At 48.0% G+C, this 23,465-nt stretch overlaps 1 protein-coding gene across 1 annotated transcript in view; it reads left to right on the forward strand.

Annotated features, from left to right (window-relative positions):
* Positions 1 to 7,123, forward strand: part of LOC144136335 (uncharacterized) — a 242,793-nt gene extending 235,670 nt beyond the window's left edge. Inside the window, exon 8 of the mRNA XM_077668583.1 lies at positions 303 to 7,123. Coding sequence (XP_077524709.1) covers positions 303 to 388 — 86 coding nt within the window. The 3' untranslated portion in view covers positions 389 to 7,123. The remainder of the gene's footprint in view (positions 1 to 302) is intronic.
* The last annotated feature ends 16,342 nt before the right edge of the window (positions 7,124 to 23,465 follow it).

The raw sequence follows: 23,465 nt of genomic DNA on the forward strand, positions 1-23,465 counted from the left end.
AACACGGCACTAGAGCATAGGCCACCGGCGTACATTGGGTAAATTGGCATTCATGATGAAAAAGTTGGAGATGCGCATTACTGCCTCTCTGGGTCAGTGGATACCTCAGTCGCGCATCCAGGTACGTGGCGGTGGTGTCCACCTGCAAAAACTGTGCTTTCACGCAATATTTCGTGCTCAACAATGCTAAACCGCGAGCCAATTTTTCCTCAGCAGATGTCGCGGAATCTCGCGTTACGCAGCGATAACCGTCCTGTGAGTTTTTTATTCGTCTTCTTCCTCCACCTCTCTGTGTGCCGCAGCGAACGGCGGCGGGCTGCTCCAGGGCTTCCTCTGGGCATTGGTGATGCTCCAGGTCCTCCCGAGGCTGCTGGCGGCTTCGACGTAGTGCGACCTCAGCCTAGAGTCGCCAGGCGGGCGCAGGCCGAGGCGCCGCTGCAAACACGCTCATCCGACGGCTGCGTCCACGCGGGCTCCGGCATCACCGGCTGCTCCTAGCGGCGAGCGCCTCTGCGACTTGGGAGAAGGAGGTGCTCTTCGGCAAAAGCGGAAGCCTCGCCCACCTGCCCTGATGTTTCAGTGCCAGTCACATCGCTTACTTCGCAGAGCGGCCTCTTCAGACGCCTGTGTTCGTCTTCTTGCCGCAACGTGGCATCACTTAACGAGCAGCAGCCACTTACGTCATAGCTTGAACTACCCTCATGGCTGGCGAATGGTGCATGCTATCCGGTATGCTCTTCTATAGAACCTTCCATCAGGCACACGCAGACGTCAAGACATCTGCTCTTTGAGCTGTAGCGAACAGGTTCAAAGATCTCACCCTACCACTTGCACCGTGCCTGCTTAAGGGGCGCAAACAGTCCAGTGAAAAATATGGTGACCTCAATGGAGCGCTTGTTTAAAAGGTCAACAAGTGCCACCTCGAGAATAAAACGTTGCAAAAAGGACATGAAGGGTGACCAATAGAAAATACGAAGCAAGGCTAGCGCGACAGGGCTTGGTTTGCTGAAACCGACTTATTTGGCTGGCATTGAAATCGAGGTGGTGTGCCCAGGGGGAACCGGCGCACCTTCTTCTCCCACTTTCCTTCGTGTTTCTTGTTCTGTCTGCTATGAATTCTATCGCCGGTCGACTGTACGAAGTTGGCCTTTACTCCGCGAACTGTGTACAGCGATATGTCCGCATCGTAAGTCTTGCTCAGCACTGAGCACTGTCGAGTGGCGATTTCCAATGGGCATGCCGCAGGCTGCCGCATAGCGAGGCAAGAATCAGTAGAAAAGACGCGCCACTGAACACACACAAACAATCCACATTCCTTCTCCGATCACGGAGCTTGTGCACTGCGCGAGATGCAAGGCGTTATTAACAGTAACAAAATGGACATGCCAGAGTTGTAGGGGCAGTGTGATAATAAGGTAATTTAACGTCAGCTTCTGGCTTGTTGTTCTCTATTCGTGTGTTTCGCCAAAAAGAATACTCTCGATGAAGACCGCGACTGGAACGATATTCCCAGCGCATCAGAGGGAGTGTGCACTTTCGTGAGCGCTTCTATGGCGCGCTGACCTCCTTTCCCGGGGCCCGCGAGTCGTTTGTCGCTGACACCGTCTATCGGAAAGAAAACAAAACTTGTTTTCCTTGAAGGCAGCATTGGAAATCGCCATAATCTGAGCGCGGACTGGGGCCTAGTCATGTGACGCAATACAGCCCGGTGGTGCTGGCAGCGCAGTCTTTTGGCTGTTTATCGTAGTCATACAACGCGAGACGCTCACTCTCTCGGTTCAGCATTTTGCTTTGCTCCGTAAACGGAGACCTTGAGCCATCTGCACTGAAGGAATCACCGAGTGGAAATATTTATGCCAACTTTATTTTTTACTTACAGGAGCCCTCACCGGGAACGTTGAAAGCGCGTATCACGAGCGAAGCGCGGAGCTCATTATCGTAATGTTAGTGTAAAATATGCTGCCCGCTAAACTTTGCAGTCTCCTTGCAAAAAGCATGAGACAGAACAACCCTGCCTGGTGTTATACATCTCTTGTGCTTCATATTCAGGCAGTAAATAAATGTAAGGAAGGGGGAAGCTGGCTACTTACTTTCTCGGTATGAATGGGCAGAATACAAGGGCACTAACATCGTGGTCGTACGGTCATTCTTTGTGGTTGCTTCAAGGAGGGGAGGTCACAAACTTGCTCACCGCGCTAGATTTATCTCTGCAAACTTTGTTTTTTTTTATGAAAATGAAGTTATCCGATAGCTTCGTTAAGCAGGCTCGTTAAGAACATCATAGGGTACTTAGTGCAATGCAGGAGACAGTGTGGCCGTAACTTCTTGAGTAAGATGACCGGCAGATAGGAGGCTCGTCACTTCGAAACGTTGAAGCATCAGCAAACCCCACGCCTCTGCTATAGCTGAAAGCAGTGGTAACTCTGAGAACCTGTCTTCTCTACCTTGAGGCCTCATAGCATCGCGCTTCGCAGCATGCTCAGGCCGGTTTGAACGTGCGCGTTCCGCTGTTCTGGCAGTATTCACGCCTCCTCTAGCAGAGACTAAAACGAGCGGTTCGTTCAATCACAGCCGTAGCCGGGATCTCGACATGCATTAAATCACCAGACTTGAGAATTTCCGCTTTGCAACGTATTCCTGCAGAGAACCCTGATGCGGCAATTTCTTACTTCTTTCCAGGCGCCTTTCCAGGCGCCTTTGCTGTGCCATTGCAGTTTCCGACCAGAGACTGGCTGTTCAGTTCGATCGCTTTTTTTTTATTGGATGGGGAGATGTTTAATTTGTCAGCAGATGATTTGTTTATATTAGGTACTGATCCACTAGTATGGCTTCAGGTCTTGAACAATGGCGGCAAAAATTTTAAAGTTCGCTATAGCTTGAGAACCAAGCGTATGGCACCAGATTTAAATGTATGTCTGCTGTACCCCTTAATATACCTGCATTTGTGATAAAGGGCACCGCGTAAGAATGTTTACCTTTTTGCTTGTGCATATCTTGCATTCGAATTACATTTGAGTGCTCGAAGATTGTCTACAAGTTTATTAATTCCAATTTCTTGTTTTTTAATTAACAATAGCTAATAATTTCTTTATTTATGAACAAACTAATGTCACACTGCAATGCAGCATATCACCGCTTGAATTATCCCAAGAAGGAATTTTATGCCTTCAGTAGAAATTTCACAAGTGACTCTCAGCTTTACGTCGTGCATATTCATAAAATGGATGCCGGATCAAGTGCGCATTCGGGTACAAACACGCTTCCATGGAATGCGAAATTCTGTAATGGCATTCTATCTTCGAATTCAAGAAGGATGGCTACAAGTTTCTCATAGCCATAGTTCTCTCTGGTAATAAACTGAACCTTCAGCAACTTGTGGTTTGGTTTGGTTTATGGGGGTTTAACGTCCCAAAGCGACTCAGGCTATGACGGACGCCGTAGTGAAGGACTCCGGAAATTTCGACCACCTGGGGTTCTTTAACGTGCACTGACATCGCACAGTAGACGGGCCTCTAGAATTTCGCCTCCATCGAAATTCGACCGCCGCGGCCGGGATCGAACCCGCGTCTTTCGGGCCAGCAGTCGAGAGCCACAACCACTCAGCCACCGCGGCGGCTCCTTCAGCAACTTGTATCTTTCCTTAAATGCTGTTTAGGGGTTCTGAAAAGTGGACAGTTTTCTTGCATACTAAAATTTTTTCTAAAGTTGCATCTCGGCAGCTTAGATATGAAACGTCACCTTTAAAAAAATGTGCTAAATCGAAGACATAAATGTTTCCGGAGTACAGGCCTGTCGCTACAAGAAAAATTACCTTGGCTTTTCAAAATTTCCTTATTACTCTAGAAACGAACTCAGGCAACCTAGTCATGCGCTCCCATGTGCGGTAAAAATGCGTACGGCCTCCCATGTGCGGTAAAAATGCGTACGGGTGCAGACTATTGCTCACACTGTCACGACCACAGGCTCTTGTGCTGCACTAACTCAGGAGTGTATATAGACGATGTTTCAGGGCTTTTCCGCATGTTTTATTTCAATGCCGTGTCATAGAATTTGACACAACAAACAGAAGTGCACCAGAAACTTAGAAGTGACAAGCTGGAGAGTGCCCTGATGCTATTTCCCTGCATCGTTTTTCGCGTCGTTTACCCGTTCCACAACCTTTCCTGCTGCCTTCAAATACACATAACCATTGTTTAAATGATATCGTGAGAATGTCTACTATTATATCGGTCACCGCCTTAATACGTCTCGACGAAGCAGCACCAGCGAGGATGGGCGCCTCCAGACTTAATGAGCTGGTGCCTCCGTGCGTGGTAGCGGCGCTATTTTGTGGAGTGAGCGCAGTAAGAGCACTTAACTTCGCACAGCCCTTGGCACCTCTGAAAAGGAACGAATGTGAGAATGTGATGGTGGAAGTCCGTTATCAGTTGCAATCGCTCAACGTGCCAAGCCTTCGCTTAAGCACAAAATTAGTCGTGCCTACACTTCAGGCTGGCTAGCCGCGAGAAGAGAGCTTTTGCAGTAGAAGGTGGCATTACTGAGAATTTGTGTTCCTCTTCGTAGAACAGCAGTGCAGACGGCGTTCGCACGGAGGCCTTTCCGTTGCGCTCGAGCACACTGCGGGCGGTTTCACTGTTTCATGCCTTCATCAAGCGTTGGCCGATTTAATGGCAGGCATTCGTACGGTGCTGTTAATGACTCGTCCGCTCTTACTTCCTTTGTTCACAGCAGCCAGTAGGAACTTGTGTGTTGTGTTTCTCGCGGTTGTGTTTTTGCATGTCTCATGATTTGTGCGTGCGCGTGTTCTGTGTGTGCGTGTGTGTGTGTGTGTATGCGTGCGATCTTTTTCAATCCGAGGAAGTGCTGATCGTAAATGTCCGCCAAAATTTCCGGAAGTGAATGAAATTTAGTACCATGTTATCTTCACTCTTCTATTTTTTCTCTATTTTATCACTTCGTCGCTAATACGTTGGTTGATATCATTAACATAACTTCGCATGTTTGAAATCACCAGTAGAGCCTTGTCTTAGTACTTGAGCTCTCGGGTGCAGCAGCTGCTTTGTGACGCCTCAAAAAAAAAAAAGAAATTAAACCACGCACAGAGTGGCCTGGCCTATCGCGAGGTGATCAATACGAGCAAATTAGGACCGCCTACGTCTCATTACTCAGGTTTCTTTGCTTTTCTAAGAATGGCATTGATGTCTTATACAAGTTTATTCATGCTTGACCTGGTGCAGAACTTCCCAGGCCAACGTACTCTGCATGGAACGCGGTCGCACACGTATGTCGGGGAGAACGGCTCTGTTAAATTGTTGGAGCGAGCCCATTAGCAACACCAGAATTCCAGCTTGACGTCATTAAATTGGACTAGCGAGTTGGACCATCACTGCGCCGCTTTTCAGACTCGCGCTTTGTGCGGTGCCGAGCGCCTTGGCTTTGGAAGTTTCGCATTTAGTGGTATGTGTCGAAGTGTGCACAGTTGGGATGGTTGAAACATTTTGGCGTCTGGCACTTGTTGATATTATGGCAGATATGTGATGTGATATTGCGTTAGTGTGTGAAGTTCGTAGCGAGTTGTGTTGCTTGCATATGCTTTTGATTGCGTTGCCCCTGAAAAACTCAGGTGAATAGCGACTGATTGCTCAAGAGAACCAAACCGGCAGCAGATGTGCGCATTGGGAGGTTCAAAGTCGGTTTTGAAGAAGTTTGCGAGCGGCATCAAAGAAAGGAGCCAGTTTTGTAGGTCGAAAGCCTAGCGCTCAAAAACGAATAGTTAAACATACAGTGATCTACTTCAGTGCTGCTCATGACATCATGCTTAGTAGTTTATTTTATATTCTGACGTGATATAGAGTTCACAACGTGATGTTAGCGCCAAAAACAGCACGCATAGGAGAGACAACGTGAGCGCTCGTGCTGTCTCTTCTGCGCGTGCCGTTTTTCTTGCTAATTCATCTGACACATACAATACCGATTTGGACACCCAAACCCGTTTCTAGAACAAGTCGTTATTTTACTGGTCTGAGGAAGTGACTGAGTTATGAAGCATTACATGCCAATTACTTAAACCTAATAGGAAGATTGCGAACAGCTATTTAAGTCTTCAGATACAGCTTCGCTTATCCGACAAACTGCCGCAGATTTATTCGCTATGCGCGGGAAAACAATCCTTCATTCCGGAACAATTGCGTCACAAGAAAAGGAGACCTCCGATACATTGCCTACATAATCGAGCCCTGTGCGTTACATTCAGTTATTGCTTTTGCGTTTGTATACACCCGAAAAAAAATGGAAAGGGATTGCTCCTTTCTAATTTTATGTAAATTATTAACGGTAATTTGAGCAATTCACACCGGTTAAAGCAGTGCGAAGTAGACGTAAGTAGACAGCTTATATAAATGTGGAAACACTGATCTCGGCGATTGCGTGGCATAAAGTCAACACATTTAATTGCTTGCAGTCGTAGCGGCTATTTTACGGCATTATAGCCATAGCTGTATGACTGATTTCACCAGCAGTAAAACAATATCGCCGTTGGCACCGGCCTAGTATGCGAAAATCCAAATCTCTCCGCTGGAGGAGGTGCTCTCGTTGGATTAGTTTGGGGACACTTAAAGCTATCGTAGTTGCCTCATCGCACTGCAGCAGTGTATACACGATTAATGATAAGGAGCAATATTGGTTGCCACAGATACGTGATACGATTTCTAACCACACCGTTGAAAAAAAGAAACACTGAGAAAAGGTGATTTACAACTCAAAACAAGCGGCAGACAAATCCAGGTGCTCTCTTACTAGTTACCCAGTGTTTCTGTACTGACTGGCTCCTCGATTGTTTGATTTTGTGCACCTTTTCCTAGAGGCCGCGGCTTGAGGCGATGAATTACGAATGCATCTCTCTTTTGCTGACACATGTGTTGTGAACGAAGCGATTTGGAGTGCAAGATGTTGTGGAATGTGACGTGCGCTGTAGTGATTTGTAATATAACGGCGTCTTTGAATTGTGCAGTTGTGTGCATATTTTTGTCCGTAGAAAAAAAAACCGAATAACAATAAATTTTAAGACTTGAACGGTGAATACTGCGATGCCATGTACATATGTTTAGTAAAGGAGTCATCACTCACTGTCGTCTGTGTGCCTGCTTCAGCGCTCATTTTTAACTCAGTTACTGTCTCAGCAAGGAGAAAGTGCTGTCTTGGATGCAGTACTTATTCTTCGTCTGCTTCGTTTAAAACTGCGCTTACACACGTTTTCCACGAAAAATTCATGGGCCAGCCAGTCCCACTGCTAACTTCGCTAAAGTACATTTTTTTTTTCACGTGCGAACTTCTTCGGCCCAAGAGGAAGGGGAATCTGCACGCACAAGTTTCATTCAACAAGTACAGTGCCAGCATTGGCTGTGTTCTCTACATATTTTGTTTCCTTACAAATGGCGTTCAAACGGGAAACATGAGCGTCTTCTTCCCCACTTGCGATATTTTGGACGTGAAGAGTGGGATGACAAGCGCAGCGCCACTGCCGCTCACAAAAATCTTCCCCAGCAGGGTAGTTCAATCTTCGTGTTTGCTGTTATATTTGCCGTAGCGCGGCCCGATCATGCAGAGAATTGGGAACGCAATCGGCCTCCATGCGCACAGAGGCGTTGCTGACAGAGCCACACACTCGTTGAGGCCATACGTACCATATCACTACACCGAACGCCCCAAGGGGCGCTGCCGGGATAAGAAAATTCATTAATTTCTCTCACAGCCTCGGCAGAGCTTGAGTACAGACCGCGTGAAATTTTCATGCATCTCACGTCGTGTGTTAATCTTCAAGTCAATGCTTATATATCATGAGCGCCTTTATCAGAAGTTAGCCAGACATTGTTAACAAAACGTATAGAATTTGATCAATGCTCGTAATCGATGACGAGTTAATGAGTTGAATTTGCTGAAAACATGGCGATTCTGCCTCGTTTTTTCACTAAAGGCTAGCGTAAGGCCATGCGTAGAATTACAGGATCAAACGATGGGCAATATTTTCGAAAATGTGTGAGAAATTTTGGATCTTTCTCATCATTTTTCATGTAGCATACACACAGTAGCATGCAGAGTGCGCGTGCTTATTTACATGCAATTGTCCGAATGGGCAAAAAAATTCGCAACCTTCCGCTTGTTGCGGAAGTAGTGAAATTCAGTGAGAGCTGGCGTATGTGCCGTTAGCCTTACGTTTTGTTTAAATCTCCGCGTCTGTTACCAATCCACTAATACGGTCTTTCACGGTAGTTAGTCGCTTTTAAGGAAACGAAAATTCGCAATAACTGTCTCTCACTTCTCGGCGGATTCCTTCACGATATGGTCCAGGTTTCCACATGTTTCGAGACTGCTGTCGCGCCTTTCAATAGAAATACTACAATTATACGCAGACGCACAATTCCAGTGGCTATACCGTGTGCTGTGTGTGTGCGTGCAACTCTCCCCACGTTAGAGGTCTTTCCTTTCCCCTATCTATTGGCAAAAGTGTACCCGGATGAATTTAACCACGAGTGCATGTTCTGTGGCGAAACAGCCACATATGATCACATACTATGGCAATGTAAAGAACCTCCACAGGGGGATCTTAGTAAAAATTTATTCTCTTGAGCAATGGGAGGCCGTTCTGGTCAGCTCGGACCCGGGCGTTCAAGCCTTGGCCACCGAGTGGGCCGCTAAGGTCGGCGCTATCCATGGGCTGGCGGCCATCTTGCGCGGGCCGTCTGCATCTATCTGCACTTTGACGGACAGAAAACGTTTTCCAATTCAATCGTCTCTAAGCTTCCGAGACGCCTCTAGAAGCGTTGCGTGGTGCCTTACGAGAGCATGTCCAACCCAATGAAAAGCGTGCACGAAACGAAATTATCGGGGTGCGTATGGGGTGATCACGTGACAAAAGCCCGCGGCCAACCTGAAGATAACGAACGGGGACCGTGAGGCGCATGCAGGGGGTGGACGCGTGATCGCAGAACGAAGCCTCGAGTGGGTCGTCGAGGGACGTGCGCTTAACAGCTCTCGCTGTTAAACACAGTTGGGCCATCAGCGTGTCCAGAAATTGACTTAAATGCACAGCTGGACTTGTAGTAAGGTGCAGCAGGTGCGCAGCTGCGTCCGTCGGAAAGAAAGCTGCAACATCCACGGCCGAGTGTACATCGTGCAAGAGATTGTGCGCTGAAGATGACGCCTCCACGAGACCGCAGAGGACCTGAAATTAGTATCGTATTACCGAAAGCATGTATCAAAAATTGCTGGTGGTCTAGCTCTGTTAGGCCAGGATGTACGTAGCGAAAGCGCGGAGACTTCTGCGTCGGAAGAGTGCATTCACTAGATGCGCCTTTATTCATGGTTAAAGCTTGAGCCGTCGTGGCGGAGTGGTAGCATCTCCCCCTCAAACGCCAAAGGCCCTGGTTAGATTCCGAGCCTTGGCACAGGTTTTTTTTTTTATTCGGTGAGTGTGAGGGGTGTTTCAGTGGCTCTTAAAGATGCCTCCACCGAATACCTTGTTTAGCGGTTAAGCGCAGGCTCTGTTAAGGCGCGTTTATACTCCGGATTAGTAACGCGCGCGCGCGCGCTGCACGGCGACGTCACGTCGGCGACAGCGAGACCCTCTGTTCTCCAACTGCGCTTGACCGCCGACGCGTTCGGCGGCTTCGGCGCACTCTGACCGCACTGGCGGAGACTTGGAGCATCTCTCTATTTCGCGCCGAGTGCGCCAGCCGCCGCCGGCACTGCCAGACTGGATCGGCTCCACGTCGAGGCGCCCTCGTTGCGACGTCATGTGCCTCCTCAGAGCACCGCCACAGCGAAATCGAAAGTTCGCGGCCAGTAAAGCTTTCGCTTTAAAAACAATTTATCCACTATGGCATATAAACTTCTATTTGAAGAGTGAATTAATGAATTTGTGGAAAGGATAGGCACGGTAACTGCCTTACTCTCGGTGGGCCCCTCAACTGCGCCTTCAGGGAGGTGATTTCAGGCACCAAGGCTCGAGTAAGAAGCCCCTCTCCCCAATGCTCCAGTTGCGCCTCCGGTCAGCGCTGCGCCAGGTGTGGTCAGCACCCTCGTGACGCCTCTGGTCCGGTCACTACATAGAACCATGGTTCCGACAAAACATATACTCTTCGTTGACAATGGGAACAAATGACGGACAAAAGATGTCAGTGCTTTGTCAGCAATTTAACGTGACAGCGTTAAGGGTCCTGTGTCGCAGAAAACCCAGCATAGCCTGCATCCGTATCGTTGGCCGGGAGCAAAAAATCCGCGAGAAATCCCCAGAAAATCAACCTAGGTGGCAGGTGGTAGGTAACCGCTGTCTCAGGAACTTATGACGTCATCAAAACCTGCCCACTGGATTATGAGCACACTGCCAACCCTGACAGGTGGCAGTTAAATTAGTGATTGGTCTTGAGAGGGAAGAGTAACCCGGGTTTCAGAATCCTCACTGGTGGCAGCACCTGCAATCATAGAGCAGTGGAGCGTCGCTTAACCGCTGCACCACTGCGCCAGGAGTGGTATGAGGACTTTCAGGGATCTATGAATGTAGAGAGTAATAGATTCCGCATATATGGGCATTAAACCATTAACGCTATCGCATCAGACCCTTGAGGCTGAAGAACATAGTGTCCCCTCCAGTTTTAGATTATTTCAATCCTTTTTTTCTTTTCTTTCTAACAATTTTAGGTTACATGAATGTAGCAACGCACTGACTGAATCGGTTGTGACGCACTTGAAAAACATAAGTCTATCTCTGATGCTTTCAGTCGTTTTGTGACACGCAGGCGTACTCTGATGTTGTATTCCAACATCCTTCGTTGCGTTTTCCAGTTTTGGCTTTTTCCACCAAAAACCAATTACTACTACTACTTTAGACAGGGAAACCATATATATATATATAATGAACAGCCAGCATTTTCCACATGTCTTTGCGAGCCCAAGTAATAGGCGCAATTCATTCCCAGACATTTTGTCGTGCTTATGTTTAGCATATATCGCTATCAGGAATTTCGGACAGTACCTTGCTAGCGCTGCTAAGCATTGTGGCCTATAGCATTTCGATGGAAGAAGTCTCGTTTATCGGTGTGACAAATCGTACAAATAATGGACTGAGATTTCCCAAAGGATTTATGTTTAGGCCCGGAAGTGACTTTTGTCGCACTTACAATAGTGTTCTCAGGGAGGGCTGTAGGCATCAGAATAAATAAATGTATAAAAATGGCTACCAAATCTCATGTTGTTGGGATATAAGCCAATATGCGCATTTACAAGTCGCGACGTAGCCCAGTAGTCTGACGCTGCACCAAGCCAGAGCGAGAGAAATAGAGGTGCTCTAGAGGGTCGAGCCTTCGAAACCGCCGGGTGTTCGTTTTTCCTGAAAAAAAAAGATCAGCCGTTAGTTTCTTGTCAAAGGCCACCTGACGGCGACACAAGTGAACTAGACGGCCGTCTGAAATTCATGGTTATGATTATTGCCTATCACATGTACTAAAGACGAGGACAAACTTCTTATGGTGGATGTGTGAGTATTTAAGTGTTGTAAGACTATTTTCGTGTGGGTTTGACTTATCGAACCAGAAACGCAAATTTTAAAGAGCCCTAATATTTCACTCTGCGCAAGCAATTGGGGCACAAATCATCCTCTCATTGGCCAAAAGCTTACTCTTAACATGCGAATGTGCAGTGGTCTAGAGGTGACTAATACAACACAGGGGCAGCAAAGAGCCCTGCACGGGCAACTATGGTGCCCAGTACACATTCAAAGAAGAAGACGTATTATCGGGGCAAAAGTTTTCGGGACGCGAGTACTAGGAAAAACGTTTATTGTAGCTTCACCTCCTAACCCAGTCGCCTGATATTGCATGAAGGTATTAAAGGCGTAAATGCTCCTTCATCTGGTAACAATATCAGGCGACTGGGTAAGGAGGTGGAGCTACAATAAACGGTTATCCAAGAGATGGCGTCCGGCAAACTTTTGTCCCCGATATTACAATTATCAGCCGTGCAACCCCTGTCCTGTACGCCAAATATCTTTCAATACGTTTTAAAACCTGATACTAATTTCTGTTGCATCAATGAAACAAGCTGTCCACAAGGTTCTCTATGAAGCTCTTGCCAAAATCAACAAAAACAGCAATCCCGTGACGACTATCTGACGCTTCTGAAAAATGGTATATAGTTTCCAGATGTTCAAGTGCTTCAGAAGTACAACTTTTGAAAGAATTTTATTATGAGAATAGTAGCTTGTTTCCTTCAAGGAGTTGATTTACGTGTGATATTTCTTTGGGTAAAGCCGATCTTTGATTTTAAACATAGCAAGAACAACGGTGCAGCAACGGCAATGAAGGAACGTTTTCAGGAACAAAGTGCTGACTAGGAAGCTGCTCACCAATTCGAAAAATAGCCGAAAAGGGTGCTCGGAACAAGTTACGCTGTACGTACCCTCCTTTTAGCAGCCTTAAGTAAAGTCCACGAATTGCGAAAACTACTACACGAGAGCGTCGTTTTTCCAGGGCTCCCAGGTGCTCTCTGAACACTCTTTGTCTCAGAAGCGCTCTCTCTGACGGGGCTTCGAGTTTCGAACGACTGCGAGATACACCCCCAACACGGAATCCACCACGGACGCTGCTGTTGAATTCGCGTACTGCGCAATTGCGCTTTTCCACTGCACCCTGGCTCACCTCAGCCGCAGCCATACGCTAAAGACCAACGGTAATGCTGTTTGTGACAGAAGAGGCACTTGAACGGGGACAAGGGACAAGCGCTGATTGAAAAACAGCGTTTATTTCGCACGTAGCGATACATGGGATGATAGACGAAAAAAGCGACAAAAAGAACAGCGCACAAATCACAGGAAAACAAATCATGTCGACAGTGGGGGAGGAGGCGGAAATCACTCGAAAGTAGGGCACAGGGAAAACTCCCAACACAGGCACAGAGTTTGACAACCTAACCTGAAATTATGGAGCTTGAACAAAATGCATAGCTCTTTGTGAGCCACGCGAACACGAACCAACAATGAGGTCATGCTGCAACACCGCGAAAAACGGAGACAAAAAACGAGGCAAGACAAACACGGCGTTGACTAAGAACTGACTGATTTATTCAGAAAGATCAGTATTTATAGGCTGCAGAAAAGCGAGAACAGTGAATGAACGCTCCTGGTTTGTCTTACCTCGTTCTTTGTCTCCGTCATTCGCGTTGCTGCAGTATGAATTCTAACCAACTCATCCAGCATTTTGTCCTCGTCAACACTGAGCGGAAGCGCTGCTATACTCCCTTGCCGGTATTTCTCTTATTATCGGGCTATGTTCGAGTAGCTGCACGGCGCAGTCCAAGGCTTCGTTTTTTTTTCAGGTTAGGTTGTCCAAACCTGTACATACCTAACTAACGCCAACTGCGACACGTCGTCTACGTGAAGCACTTCTGACTCCCCATCTAACGTTCGCCTTAAATGACCTTACCCGTCAGTTGTAAGCGCTATAAGCAATGAAAACGTCGCACAAAATTAATCTTCAGGATTTCATCACCAATGGCTCCTTTATAGCAGAAGTGTAAAATTTGCTAACGCGCTTTACTGTTTTATTACTGTTTTACCTTCCAGGGCTAAAGACGGAACTGGTTGAGTATAGGTGCGTGAAATGTGCTCGTGACCAAACTGCCTTTCATTCAAAGAGACATAAAGAGGATGAAGGAAGGCAGGGATGGGGGGGGAGGGGAGGGGGTTAACATGAAGGGTGTTCTAGTCGGTTACCCTGCAAACGGTATCGAAACAGCATACGTCATGATTCAAACTGTGCGCTCAGAGCCGCGCACTTCCACAACTAACGACGTAAGCTAAGAGACACAGGTTGACATCAAGTATAGCTTGTGTTCCTCTAGTTGGTTTGACACTGGATTATTTCCTGGTTTCTCTTTATTCTTTGCAAAACTATGCAGCCCACGCAATTTACTGCTGGTGGATATCAAACCAGAGCTTGGTTTTGTTCTGCTTGTCATTTATGTATAATCTTTCTCTCTCTACCGGAGATCTCAAGAACATACTAGAGACAGAGGTGTCCTTCCGGAACGAACGGGGAATAGAGGAACTGTTGCTACAACGCAAAATTCTCATCCCCTGCGAGCCGGTCGTGCACCGAAGCTACTCGCTGGTGTGAAAAAATAACCGTCAGTCCGTACCCTATTTGTCGCTATGGGATGGAAGAGCGTTATTGAACCCGCTTAAAAAGCAGATGTAATGCCAAGTCTTACATCGGGCATAAAGCTACTAGAGCACAGGCAGTGACGTTAACAATTATGGATGCAATGTGACCATACTAACGAGAGCACTACGCACTTGCTTATCCCGCGGTCATGCCAAGCCGCAAGCAGGCTTTTAGCCAAGTCACGGAATGTGCGAAAATGTGAGTGGTGCTACCTGACTGTCAGGGGGCAAGATGTCACGCGTTAAAACTCCGTAAAGAGACGATGTTTGAAACTTGTTTCAGGCATACGGGCCCAAAAAATGGAACAAGGGGCATTATTTTGTTTTTCTCTCACTGTAATGCATTTTGCGAAGAAAGTAACTTCAGTTGGTTACTTGAGGCTCGCAATAAAAGACACACCCGCGGAAGCAATCTAAATGGCCCGAATTTGAAACAATGCAAGATGCGAGAATGGAGCGCGAAAGACGGAAGAAGTCGTTTTTTTTTTCGAATCGGCTCTAGGTGTATTCTCTATTATTCAGCCTAAACGACTCGCACAATTGGGTCGCAGCCCAGCATTGGCTGCACACAGGCCTTGTAAAGCAGTCGGATCAATTAGGAGGCCGAGACGCAGGCTCCAGCCGCCGTTTGTACCTCCCTCTCGCTGCTCGGAGCACGCGTGCCTTTCCATCCCCACGTCTTTTCCCGCCGTTCGGCCCTCTTTTCCCATTCCCCTCGCGCGCACAGACGCCATTGCATGGTCGGGCGCGGGCTCTTAATTACCGTCCTGAAACAAATGATCCCATTTCCGGAACAGTATACTGTCCGCCGGCGTTTCTCTGATGGCTGGCCGACTCGCCGCCAAACTCGGAGCACACGACGGAGCCAGACCGAGCGGGTAAGACGCTTCGCCAAGAGCAGCAGGCGATAGCATCGAGTGTCGCGGCAAGCGAGCCAGCCAGCCCCGGTCGGAGATGCGCCGCTCGCGGTGCTGGTGTGCCGTTGGTTGCTGCTGCCGTTGGCGGCGCCGGCACTGTCGTTGGATTTGCCAGCGCTGGCCGCTTCGGACGTTTATCCGCGAGTGATGAATGAGGTCTTCCGCTAGATTCCCTCAGGCTGGCCTGCTTCTCCCTGGGATGTAATTGATAAACTTGCTCGGTTCCAGTTGGCCTCCGATGGACGCCTCTTTCCGCGTGTTTTCTTCATGCGTGGTGGAAAAGAACCGTGCTGCACAAGCTGACTCGGTCTGGCTGATAGTCGATAGGGACCTGCTACTTTTCGCGCCTTAATTTTTGTACGAAATCATTGGGCTGCCTGACAGAAAGCTAGGCTGTTAGGCAGCCATCAGTCCATTCATTGAGAATATGCAGGGAGCCAGTGCAGCATACCTAAAACAGGAAGGAGAACCACGAGGTTCTGACTATACTAAGGCAGAATAGCGAATTTTGTCCCTTCCTTTCTTTTACCACACATCCACTGAACTTGCAAAGCTCTCCGCAGTTTACTGTCTCCTGTCAGGCAAAAAAGAAGAAACACAGCATTTTAACCTGCGCACCAAGATTCAACATGTGCTGAGGCACCGCACAATCAACAGTCGCCTTTGCACGTGCCTATGCAAGTTCATTGTGATATCCCTGCCGGTTAACGACGCCTATTACGCTGCATAAATTGCTCCATTTTCCTTTTAAACGCACGGCCTGAGTGCGGGCTGATAAGGCAGTAGAACACTGCTGCCCGCGACGAAAACGAGAACAGATTTTGAACTAAGAGCGACACGCCCGACCTATATCGTTCCTCGTTGTGGTATGCACAACGCGGGCTTATCATGAAGACGCGCCCTGCGTCTGGCTTCGAGAGTGCGCGGGCGCTCTTGCCTCCGCTCGGACAGTGGTATCGTGAAAGCGCAGCGCTTACAGGCCGATGCGCCTTTTCCCGCTCGCTATCGGCTGCTTGTTACGGCACCGAGGTGTGCATGCCAGACTGCATGCCCTGCCAGAAAACACGCCCGTGATGCCCGAGGACGACTGGCCGCAGGGGTCCCGCTCCCAGCATCAAAAAAGGTTTGTTCGCTTACTTTAAAATTGCCCGGCTGCGTTTTCATCATGTTCGCCATTGGATCTCAAGGGTTCTGTACGCAAGGGTCCTGTACTAATGGGGAACCTGCGATGCCAAGGTGGCACTGCAATTGTTCTATTCGGTGACTCAAAACTGCTTTTGTCAGCCGCTTGGGCCACTGCAAACGCGAGAACACATTCTGCGCGATTAGATACCCGCGTTTGGCTGACAGCATTCATTGCCTAGCTTCTCTCGGCGTAGCCCAGATAGCTGACGCACGGCACGTGCGCCTTCGACAGAGCGCGGAGGCTCACGCCAATAAGCGCCTCAAGGTGGCGCGGGAAAGTACTAAGAGTACTACCCAAAACTGCTTTCTCTTCTCGCTAGGCAGTGTGTTATGGCTCTGCAATCGGCACCGCAAACCATAAGGGATTCTAATTAAGAGCATTCTGCCGCGACGAGGCCAGCGTTTTCAGAAACGAATCCGTGTAAAAGAAACGGCGCCGCCGACTTTCCGGAAGGTCTCTGGAAGGGTATCACTTTCCGGAAGGGTTAACTCATCTTTGGAGTAGTTAAGGGATCATGTATTAAGCCACCATGGGTATATCAAGTGTGACGTGACTTAATTCCGCCGGCATTAATTCACCGCAAATCAATGGGCACAGCCTCATTCGTGACACAGGTAGAATCAAAGAGGAGCAGTAAAATGGAAGGACAGCATTTCAGCAGAGAGTGGACGTGCGCAAAACCAGCAGATGGTCGTTTTTTTTTTTGTTGTTGTTGAGAAACTCCATCTCCGCATTCTGGCAATGCCCCCGCCTGGACACTCACACGGTCAATCAGGCCAAATGGACTTGTCAGTTCGTGCATAAAAAGAAAATAGAGAAAAACGAGGGCCCACTGATAGAGAGAGAGAGAGAGCGGGCACACGACAGGGGGCGCATTGGGCAGCGGTCGACAGTCACCACGGCGCGGATTGACGTTCCAGCCCGCGGGACTGAACGCTCGGATGAGTTTGGTGGGAGGCCACGACGCCAGTTTTATATTTATGCCTTCTTTTAGCCCACGGGTCACGATCTTTTCTCAGGCGTGTTATGGACACGCTTTTTGTGTCGACGCGCAAGAAGACTCTTATGGTCTTTTACCCGAGTGGCTGTTTGGTTCTCGACTCACCGCCAACGACAGCAGCGCCGCGATACAACCTGGGGCCACTGCGGCCACGGGCGCAGTGAGGCGCAGATGTTGTGACAGTCGTACTTTGACATAGCGTGTTATTCCTCTGAATATACGTACCTGAGGTTATTGGCTTTGCTTTCGCTGGTTCTCTGTATCGTTTCAATGCGAGAGGCGCTCTTGAGCAGAAGCCAGTTCACCCAGCAGTTAGCGGCACCTGTGCGCTGAAAAGTATGTTTCAGCATGTATACAATATTTGGATGTTTTATATTAAATGAGGGATAATATCTGCAATGGGTCATACCGCAATGTATCTGCACTTCAGGCACCACAAGGTTTGTCTGAACACTACCCGAAACACGCGCACCATTCGAACCGTTTTCCTCACATCCTGATACATTACTGATCAATATGACGACAGCAGCGCGTTGAAGTCATGGAAAAAAGTTGGAGGGTGCACTTAAGCTCCGCCTTAATGGTATGACGCGATAGCGTAATTGGTTTTATTTCCTTACATGCAGAGCGTAATTCTCTGCTTTACATTCAAAGAACCCTGGGAGTCTTCATACCCTTCCTGACGCAGTGGTGCAGCGGTTAAGAGATGCACCACTGGCCTCTGCGACCCAGGTTGCTCTTACCGAGCGATTAATCAATAATTTAACTGTCACATGCCACGGTGGGCAGTTCGCTCACTATCCGGTGGGTAGGTTGAGATGACGCCGCAAGGTCACGTGACCTAGGTGACCCACCTCCCTCTGAGGTTGCTCTCTGGGCCCCTCCTGCCAGAGCCATGCAAATAAGGCCAACGCCGACACCGGATTTTAGGGCGAAAGCTCTACTCCTCCCGTACAAAGCTCAAGGCCATTGATTGTAAAACATTTTATTCGCCTGAAAGAGCTTGGTAAGAGGTCGCGGTGAGGGGTTCGCTATACAAAAACATGTGTCGTGTGCCTACCTTAAAGGAGCTTTCGCTCGTATTACTATGTTCAGCCGGGTTGAACCATGGCTAATTTTTCTGGAGAACGCGGCCTTTAACGATATCGCGTTCAAGAACAAAAGACGGGATTTGCTAAGAGCACGCTGTTCAGAAGCTTTCAAGAATGCCACCAAATGAAGTTATTTAGGTGGTTGCAAATACATCGTAGTAATGGCACACAACGTTTTTTCACTGGACTGTCTAAAACAAGAAAAAAGAAAATGAAAAGCATGCTTAAGATTCTGCTCGGTGCTCTGCGTTAGGCTCGTAGCCGAAAGAAAAAACTTAGCGTCCGCCTGACGCAGCTCGCGAAACCTGGTGCATAGCGCACACAAGATATGCCAAGAATACCAAAGTGTTCAAAGACTGAAACAGGAGCAACTGTACAGCCGGTATAGGAGGCGGCTATATCTTGTTAGGGCAGAGTGCGCGCGGTTATCGGGGGCTACAGCACCCACTGCTGCTGCAGGCTGCCCGTTGCTGCGCAGAAATTAAAGAAAAAACGAAAAAAAAAACAAAGGAAGCAGAGAGGGAAGAGCGGCAGAGTTCGTTATGTGCTGCGCTAAAAGCAGTCGTCGCACGTCGCTAAAGACGAGAAACTTACTGAAAGCGCTGGTCTTCACTCTCGCTTGCCCTCCTTCTGGCTCCTCCCTTCCTTTGCGTCGACTTTCTGAGGTTCCTTTATATGCCCGTGTTATCTTCATGCGACGCAATGCCCCAGCTCTGCCTAGCCTCCCCGATCTCAACAGCACAATTCTCGACGTGGCGTTTTGGTTGGCGCCATCTTTGTTTCTTTTTCTTTTTTCCTGGCCGAGAGCAGTTTCCCAAGAACTGGGCTGTTTCTGCGCCTTTCCTCACATAACCTCGGCGCTAGACAGCTTACTTTACAGGGCTTTAAAAAAAGACGGCTCTTCTTTGCGCTCCCTGGCTACAGTACTTTCAGCCGCTCTTGCTCAGTGCCTGCTGCGTTCGCGCATCCAGCTTTCCCTCCCTCCTTACCCACGCCACCTGTCTGTCTTCATTCCCGTCTCCCCAAGAGGGCGCCGTACTGCGATGTCCCAGCGGGCGCCTTCTCCTCTCCCGCCCCTTTCCACAGGGCTCTCCCACACTTTCCTATGGTGCACTTCACTCAGTTGCACGCATCACGACAGACACTGCGGCCGAAACTGTCAAAGTGAATGCGGCTTCGAAGCATTACTGACATAAGACAGTCTAGTTCAGGTTATCAGTGGACATAAAAGGCAGACCAGTGACTGAGTGTGCTTTCGCGCGATGGAAGGTAACCCCTGCATTTCCTGCATGAAGCATTCATTGGAATTCGATTTGCGGTTACTTGCGTGACACAGGAGCTGAGGCTCACTCGGACTGAAATGGTGAGCTGACGGCACACAGGAAAAAGTGCAAGATAACACATCATGTTAAAATGAACAGCTTCTCACAGCAGATACATTCAAGCAGTACATAGCCAGGTTTGTTAACAAAGGCTTCCGCAATGTTTATTACGCGTGGTGCAGGACCAGGAAAAACCCTTTCCCAGTGTGATGACACAGTGTGCCACACCAGGTCGTGTCACACGGTGGAATAACCTTTGGAGCTTGTGTCGAAGATGACGGCAGGTCTATCTTACATATCTCTCGGTACTTTTTGCTAATTAATATTAAGTACAACCCGGCACACTTTTTATGACGTTAAATAACACTCTGTAATTCGGACTGAGATCAAGATGTTCGATGGAAATGTCTCACCACTCGTGTGGTGACCGATGCAGGCTCAATTTTCATGCGGACGATCACGCGTCTTTTTCTCCTGGGTCTACCGCGTCTGCGCGCGTTCACGAGACAGTAGTTAGGACTAACTCTCCCTGCAGCGACTCCGTGGAGCCGACGCCTGTCGTGCGTGGATGATCTTCAACGCGTCAAAAGAAACCAGAGGGCTGGCATGAGTCCGAACTAAGAAATGTGTGAGTCCGCCGCGGCAGGCAAGGAACGGCAGGCTGTGCTGCGCGCGTATTTTGCTCCTAAGCCAATTGACACCCACACACACTCGATGTAGTAGCGCTGCACCAAACTACGAAACACAAGGCGAAACGCACTCACGCGGAGGGTGGCGTGGGTGCGGGGCGGCAGCCGAGATGGCTCGTGCGCCGCGTGGGGACTTTGATGGGCCTTTCTTGTTCCCTTTAAAAACTGATTAGGAGACTCCGAAACAAGATGGACGTGTGTGCTCGAAGCTAACCTGGGCGAGCACAGCGCTGCACGCCATAACTGTGACGGCCAAGCAAAAAAATGCGCGCAAGTGAAAGCACCGCGCTTTAAGCTGCTGGAGAATGAACTGCGAGAGCATGGGAAAGAGCAGGGGAAGAACTGGGAACGTTAGCAAGGGGGATGCAGCTGGAGAGGTTGAGAGGCTAAGTTTAGTGATGGAAAGAAGCTGCAGTTTAAAGTATTTGGTATTTTGTTCCCTAGTCCATCCTTTGTTTTCCCTCAGTCAAAAGCGAAATAAACCTGTTTGCGGAAATACGCGTTCATAAATCAGGGGCAATAAAATCTGCGCGTGACCTTGGGATTGAATCTGCGGGTGGCTGAAAATCTGAAAACGACACATGAACGAAACACTCACCAATAAGAGCTAAAGAGAAATAGCGAGCGAGAGAGAGAGAGAGACATTGAATGAAAAGTAACACGTTTTGCGTGCGAAACAGCAGAAGAGACTTCCTTTCTAGGGATGTTTTATAAAACGTAAACTCCTTCAATCTTGTAGTGGGTCCTTCAGGTGTTCGTTTGCAAGAACAACAGAAAGGTTTTTCGCTTCACAAATAGAACGCCTTTGTTCTATTGTGCCATTTATTGCTCTGGCCTTATCAGCAGCAATATTTACCTGCGAGACATAAAACCTCAGTGCCGCCTTAAGCACGACAAATCGACCAAGACAGCGCGGCAAGGACAGAACCGACTAGATGGGCCAGGTAAAAAAAGAGGAGGAAGGAATTCTGCTGATTTTCAAGTCGCCACTGCCATTTCTTTCACTCGTTGTTTCCTTTTTTTCCATCGAATCCTGCTACAATCCACTATTGCCGCGAGCTGCCATCGCCCTGTCTGCGTCGGAAACGACAGGTGCGAACAGGACGGGTCGCTTTTCCCCCTAAGTAAGACAGAGGAGTGGGTGGCTAGATGGCGCTGTATGCCGGGTCATTTGAGTGCTGCTGAGCCGACTTCTTCAATGAAACGTTATTGGCTTTCTTGTGTGTCCGTAACTCGGCTGCACTAGATTAAAGACCTGCTCTGCTGGCCACAGACTTCAACATGGAAAAGTACCTGCAAAAGGCACCAACGCGTAGTGACTGCCAATAAAAGGCATACTGACTATCGGGCTTGTAATAAGGGAGCGAATTACACATTGACAACCACCGAAGTGCAGCCATACGGCACAAAGGACAGCTCTACAAATTTACAAATTTACTCTACCTTTGGGGATTCCCCTAAACATTTGACATATGACTATAATGCTTCTTTTCCAAGAGCCTTCTCCGTATAAGACACTCAGTGCATGCTGCGTTATATCGATAAAGCCTTTTGGGAAAAAAAAGCAGATTGAGGAGGACCAGACACTTGGTCATGCAGGCCTACTAGAGTTTACACGAGCCCAATATTCTAATTACCTCCCCAAAGGCTCACCAGACTCTTGTTTTCGAGCTCACATAGACGCTGCGCATAAGCGACACAGTACTGTAGCTCTGGACAGAATCGAGGCCTTGGGCGCAGGGTGAATGCCAGAAGTTTAAGAATTCCCTCAGCCCTCGATGTGTGAGAGGGCACTCTAGAAAGTAATGAAAAAATAAACAACACCGGGGCACCTAATTAAATTACGTGTTGCCAGCGCGATAGCATCCGCGGCTGTTAATGCATTTGGCTAATGTGCCTAGTTTGGCATGTGAGACCCAGGTTGCTCTTCCCTATCAATTACAATTACACACCTGTTTTGGCTCAATATGACATTCGCAACCCCAAACGCAGAGATAAAAATTCATAACAAATTATGGAAAACAAGATCTGGAATACCAAGTAATAAACATGTTAAATAACTCTGCTTTTCTTTTAGATTTCTGCCTACCCAGAAAAAGGTTCCCAAACGTGAACAGCGGGCAGTTTTGTTTTCCGTTGAGATTGTTAAGTAACAATAATAAATGTAAATTTTGTTTTCAATTTTTGAGTTCTTTTTACGTGTTTTCGTGATATTTGAGTGAATCTTCAATGTGATTTAAAGAAAAAAACTGTCCACAGTGCTTAAGTACAGCCATATGTTGTATGTATGCGTGTACTATCTGTAACGCAGCTTCTCTTTTTTTGTACCAGCTTTCTGCTGTACTGCTGTAGGCTGCTCCCTTTGTTACGGGGGCAGAGACCTCGTCAGGCAACCATGCCTTTAGTCTCTGCCACCCGCAGGATGATGTGATTTTCCTGCCAATAAAAACTGACTGACTGTCTGAATGTGAAGAAGGAGCCCTCGCAAGGCTTCGTTTTGCACAGATACTCCTTCGGAAGGCTGTGCATTTGAACGTAGTCCTGCTGTTGCCGAAGTCATTTCCTTTTTTTTTTTCATTAGTCTACACCACCTCACCACCTGCCATAGTTGATATGTGTAGGCTTCAAACAGAGGAAGCTCATCTGGTGACGTCCTTTCTCTCCGACTTATCAACTAATTGTACGACAGACGACGAGTTTTCTCTCCGATGAGACTTTCAATGCTATCCCATTTATTTAATAAGGCTGTCGTGCCCTCTCTGGCTCTTCTTAAAGAAATAAAGCACACGTACCGAGAACCGTTTCAACTATTTTACCTGTCACGTCAGGATCTCTTTCAGTCGCTGTTAGGACTCTCCACGTTTACTTTGTGGTTGTGGTACAGTCTTGAAATAGCTTGTCGATGTAGTAAAAATGCAGGCTAGTTCCATACAACGGAGAATGAAAAAAAATATGCGCGAAAACACTAACAGTGTCCCAAATTTTTTCCCCAATTAAGCGGGTCAGCTTTCGCGCGTGTAGTACTGAGTTTAAATGATTCCCGAGTGT

Source organism: Amblyomma americanum, chromosome 6 (genome assembly GCF_052857255.1).
Source record: "Amblyomma americanum isolate KBUSLIRL-KWMA chromosome 6, ASM5285725v1, whole genome shotgun sequence".
Taxonomy (NCBI): Eukaryota; Metazoa; Arthropoda; class Arachnida; order Ixodida; family Ixodidae; genus Amblyomma; species Amblyomma americanum.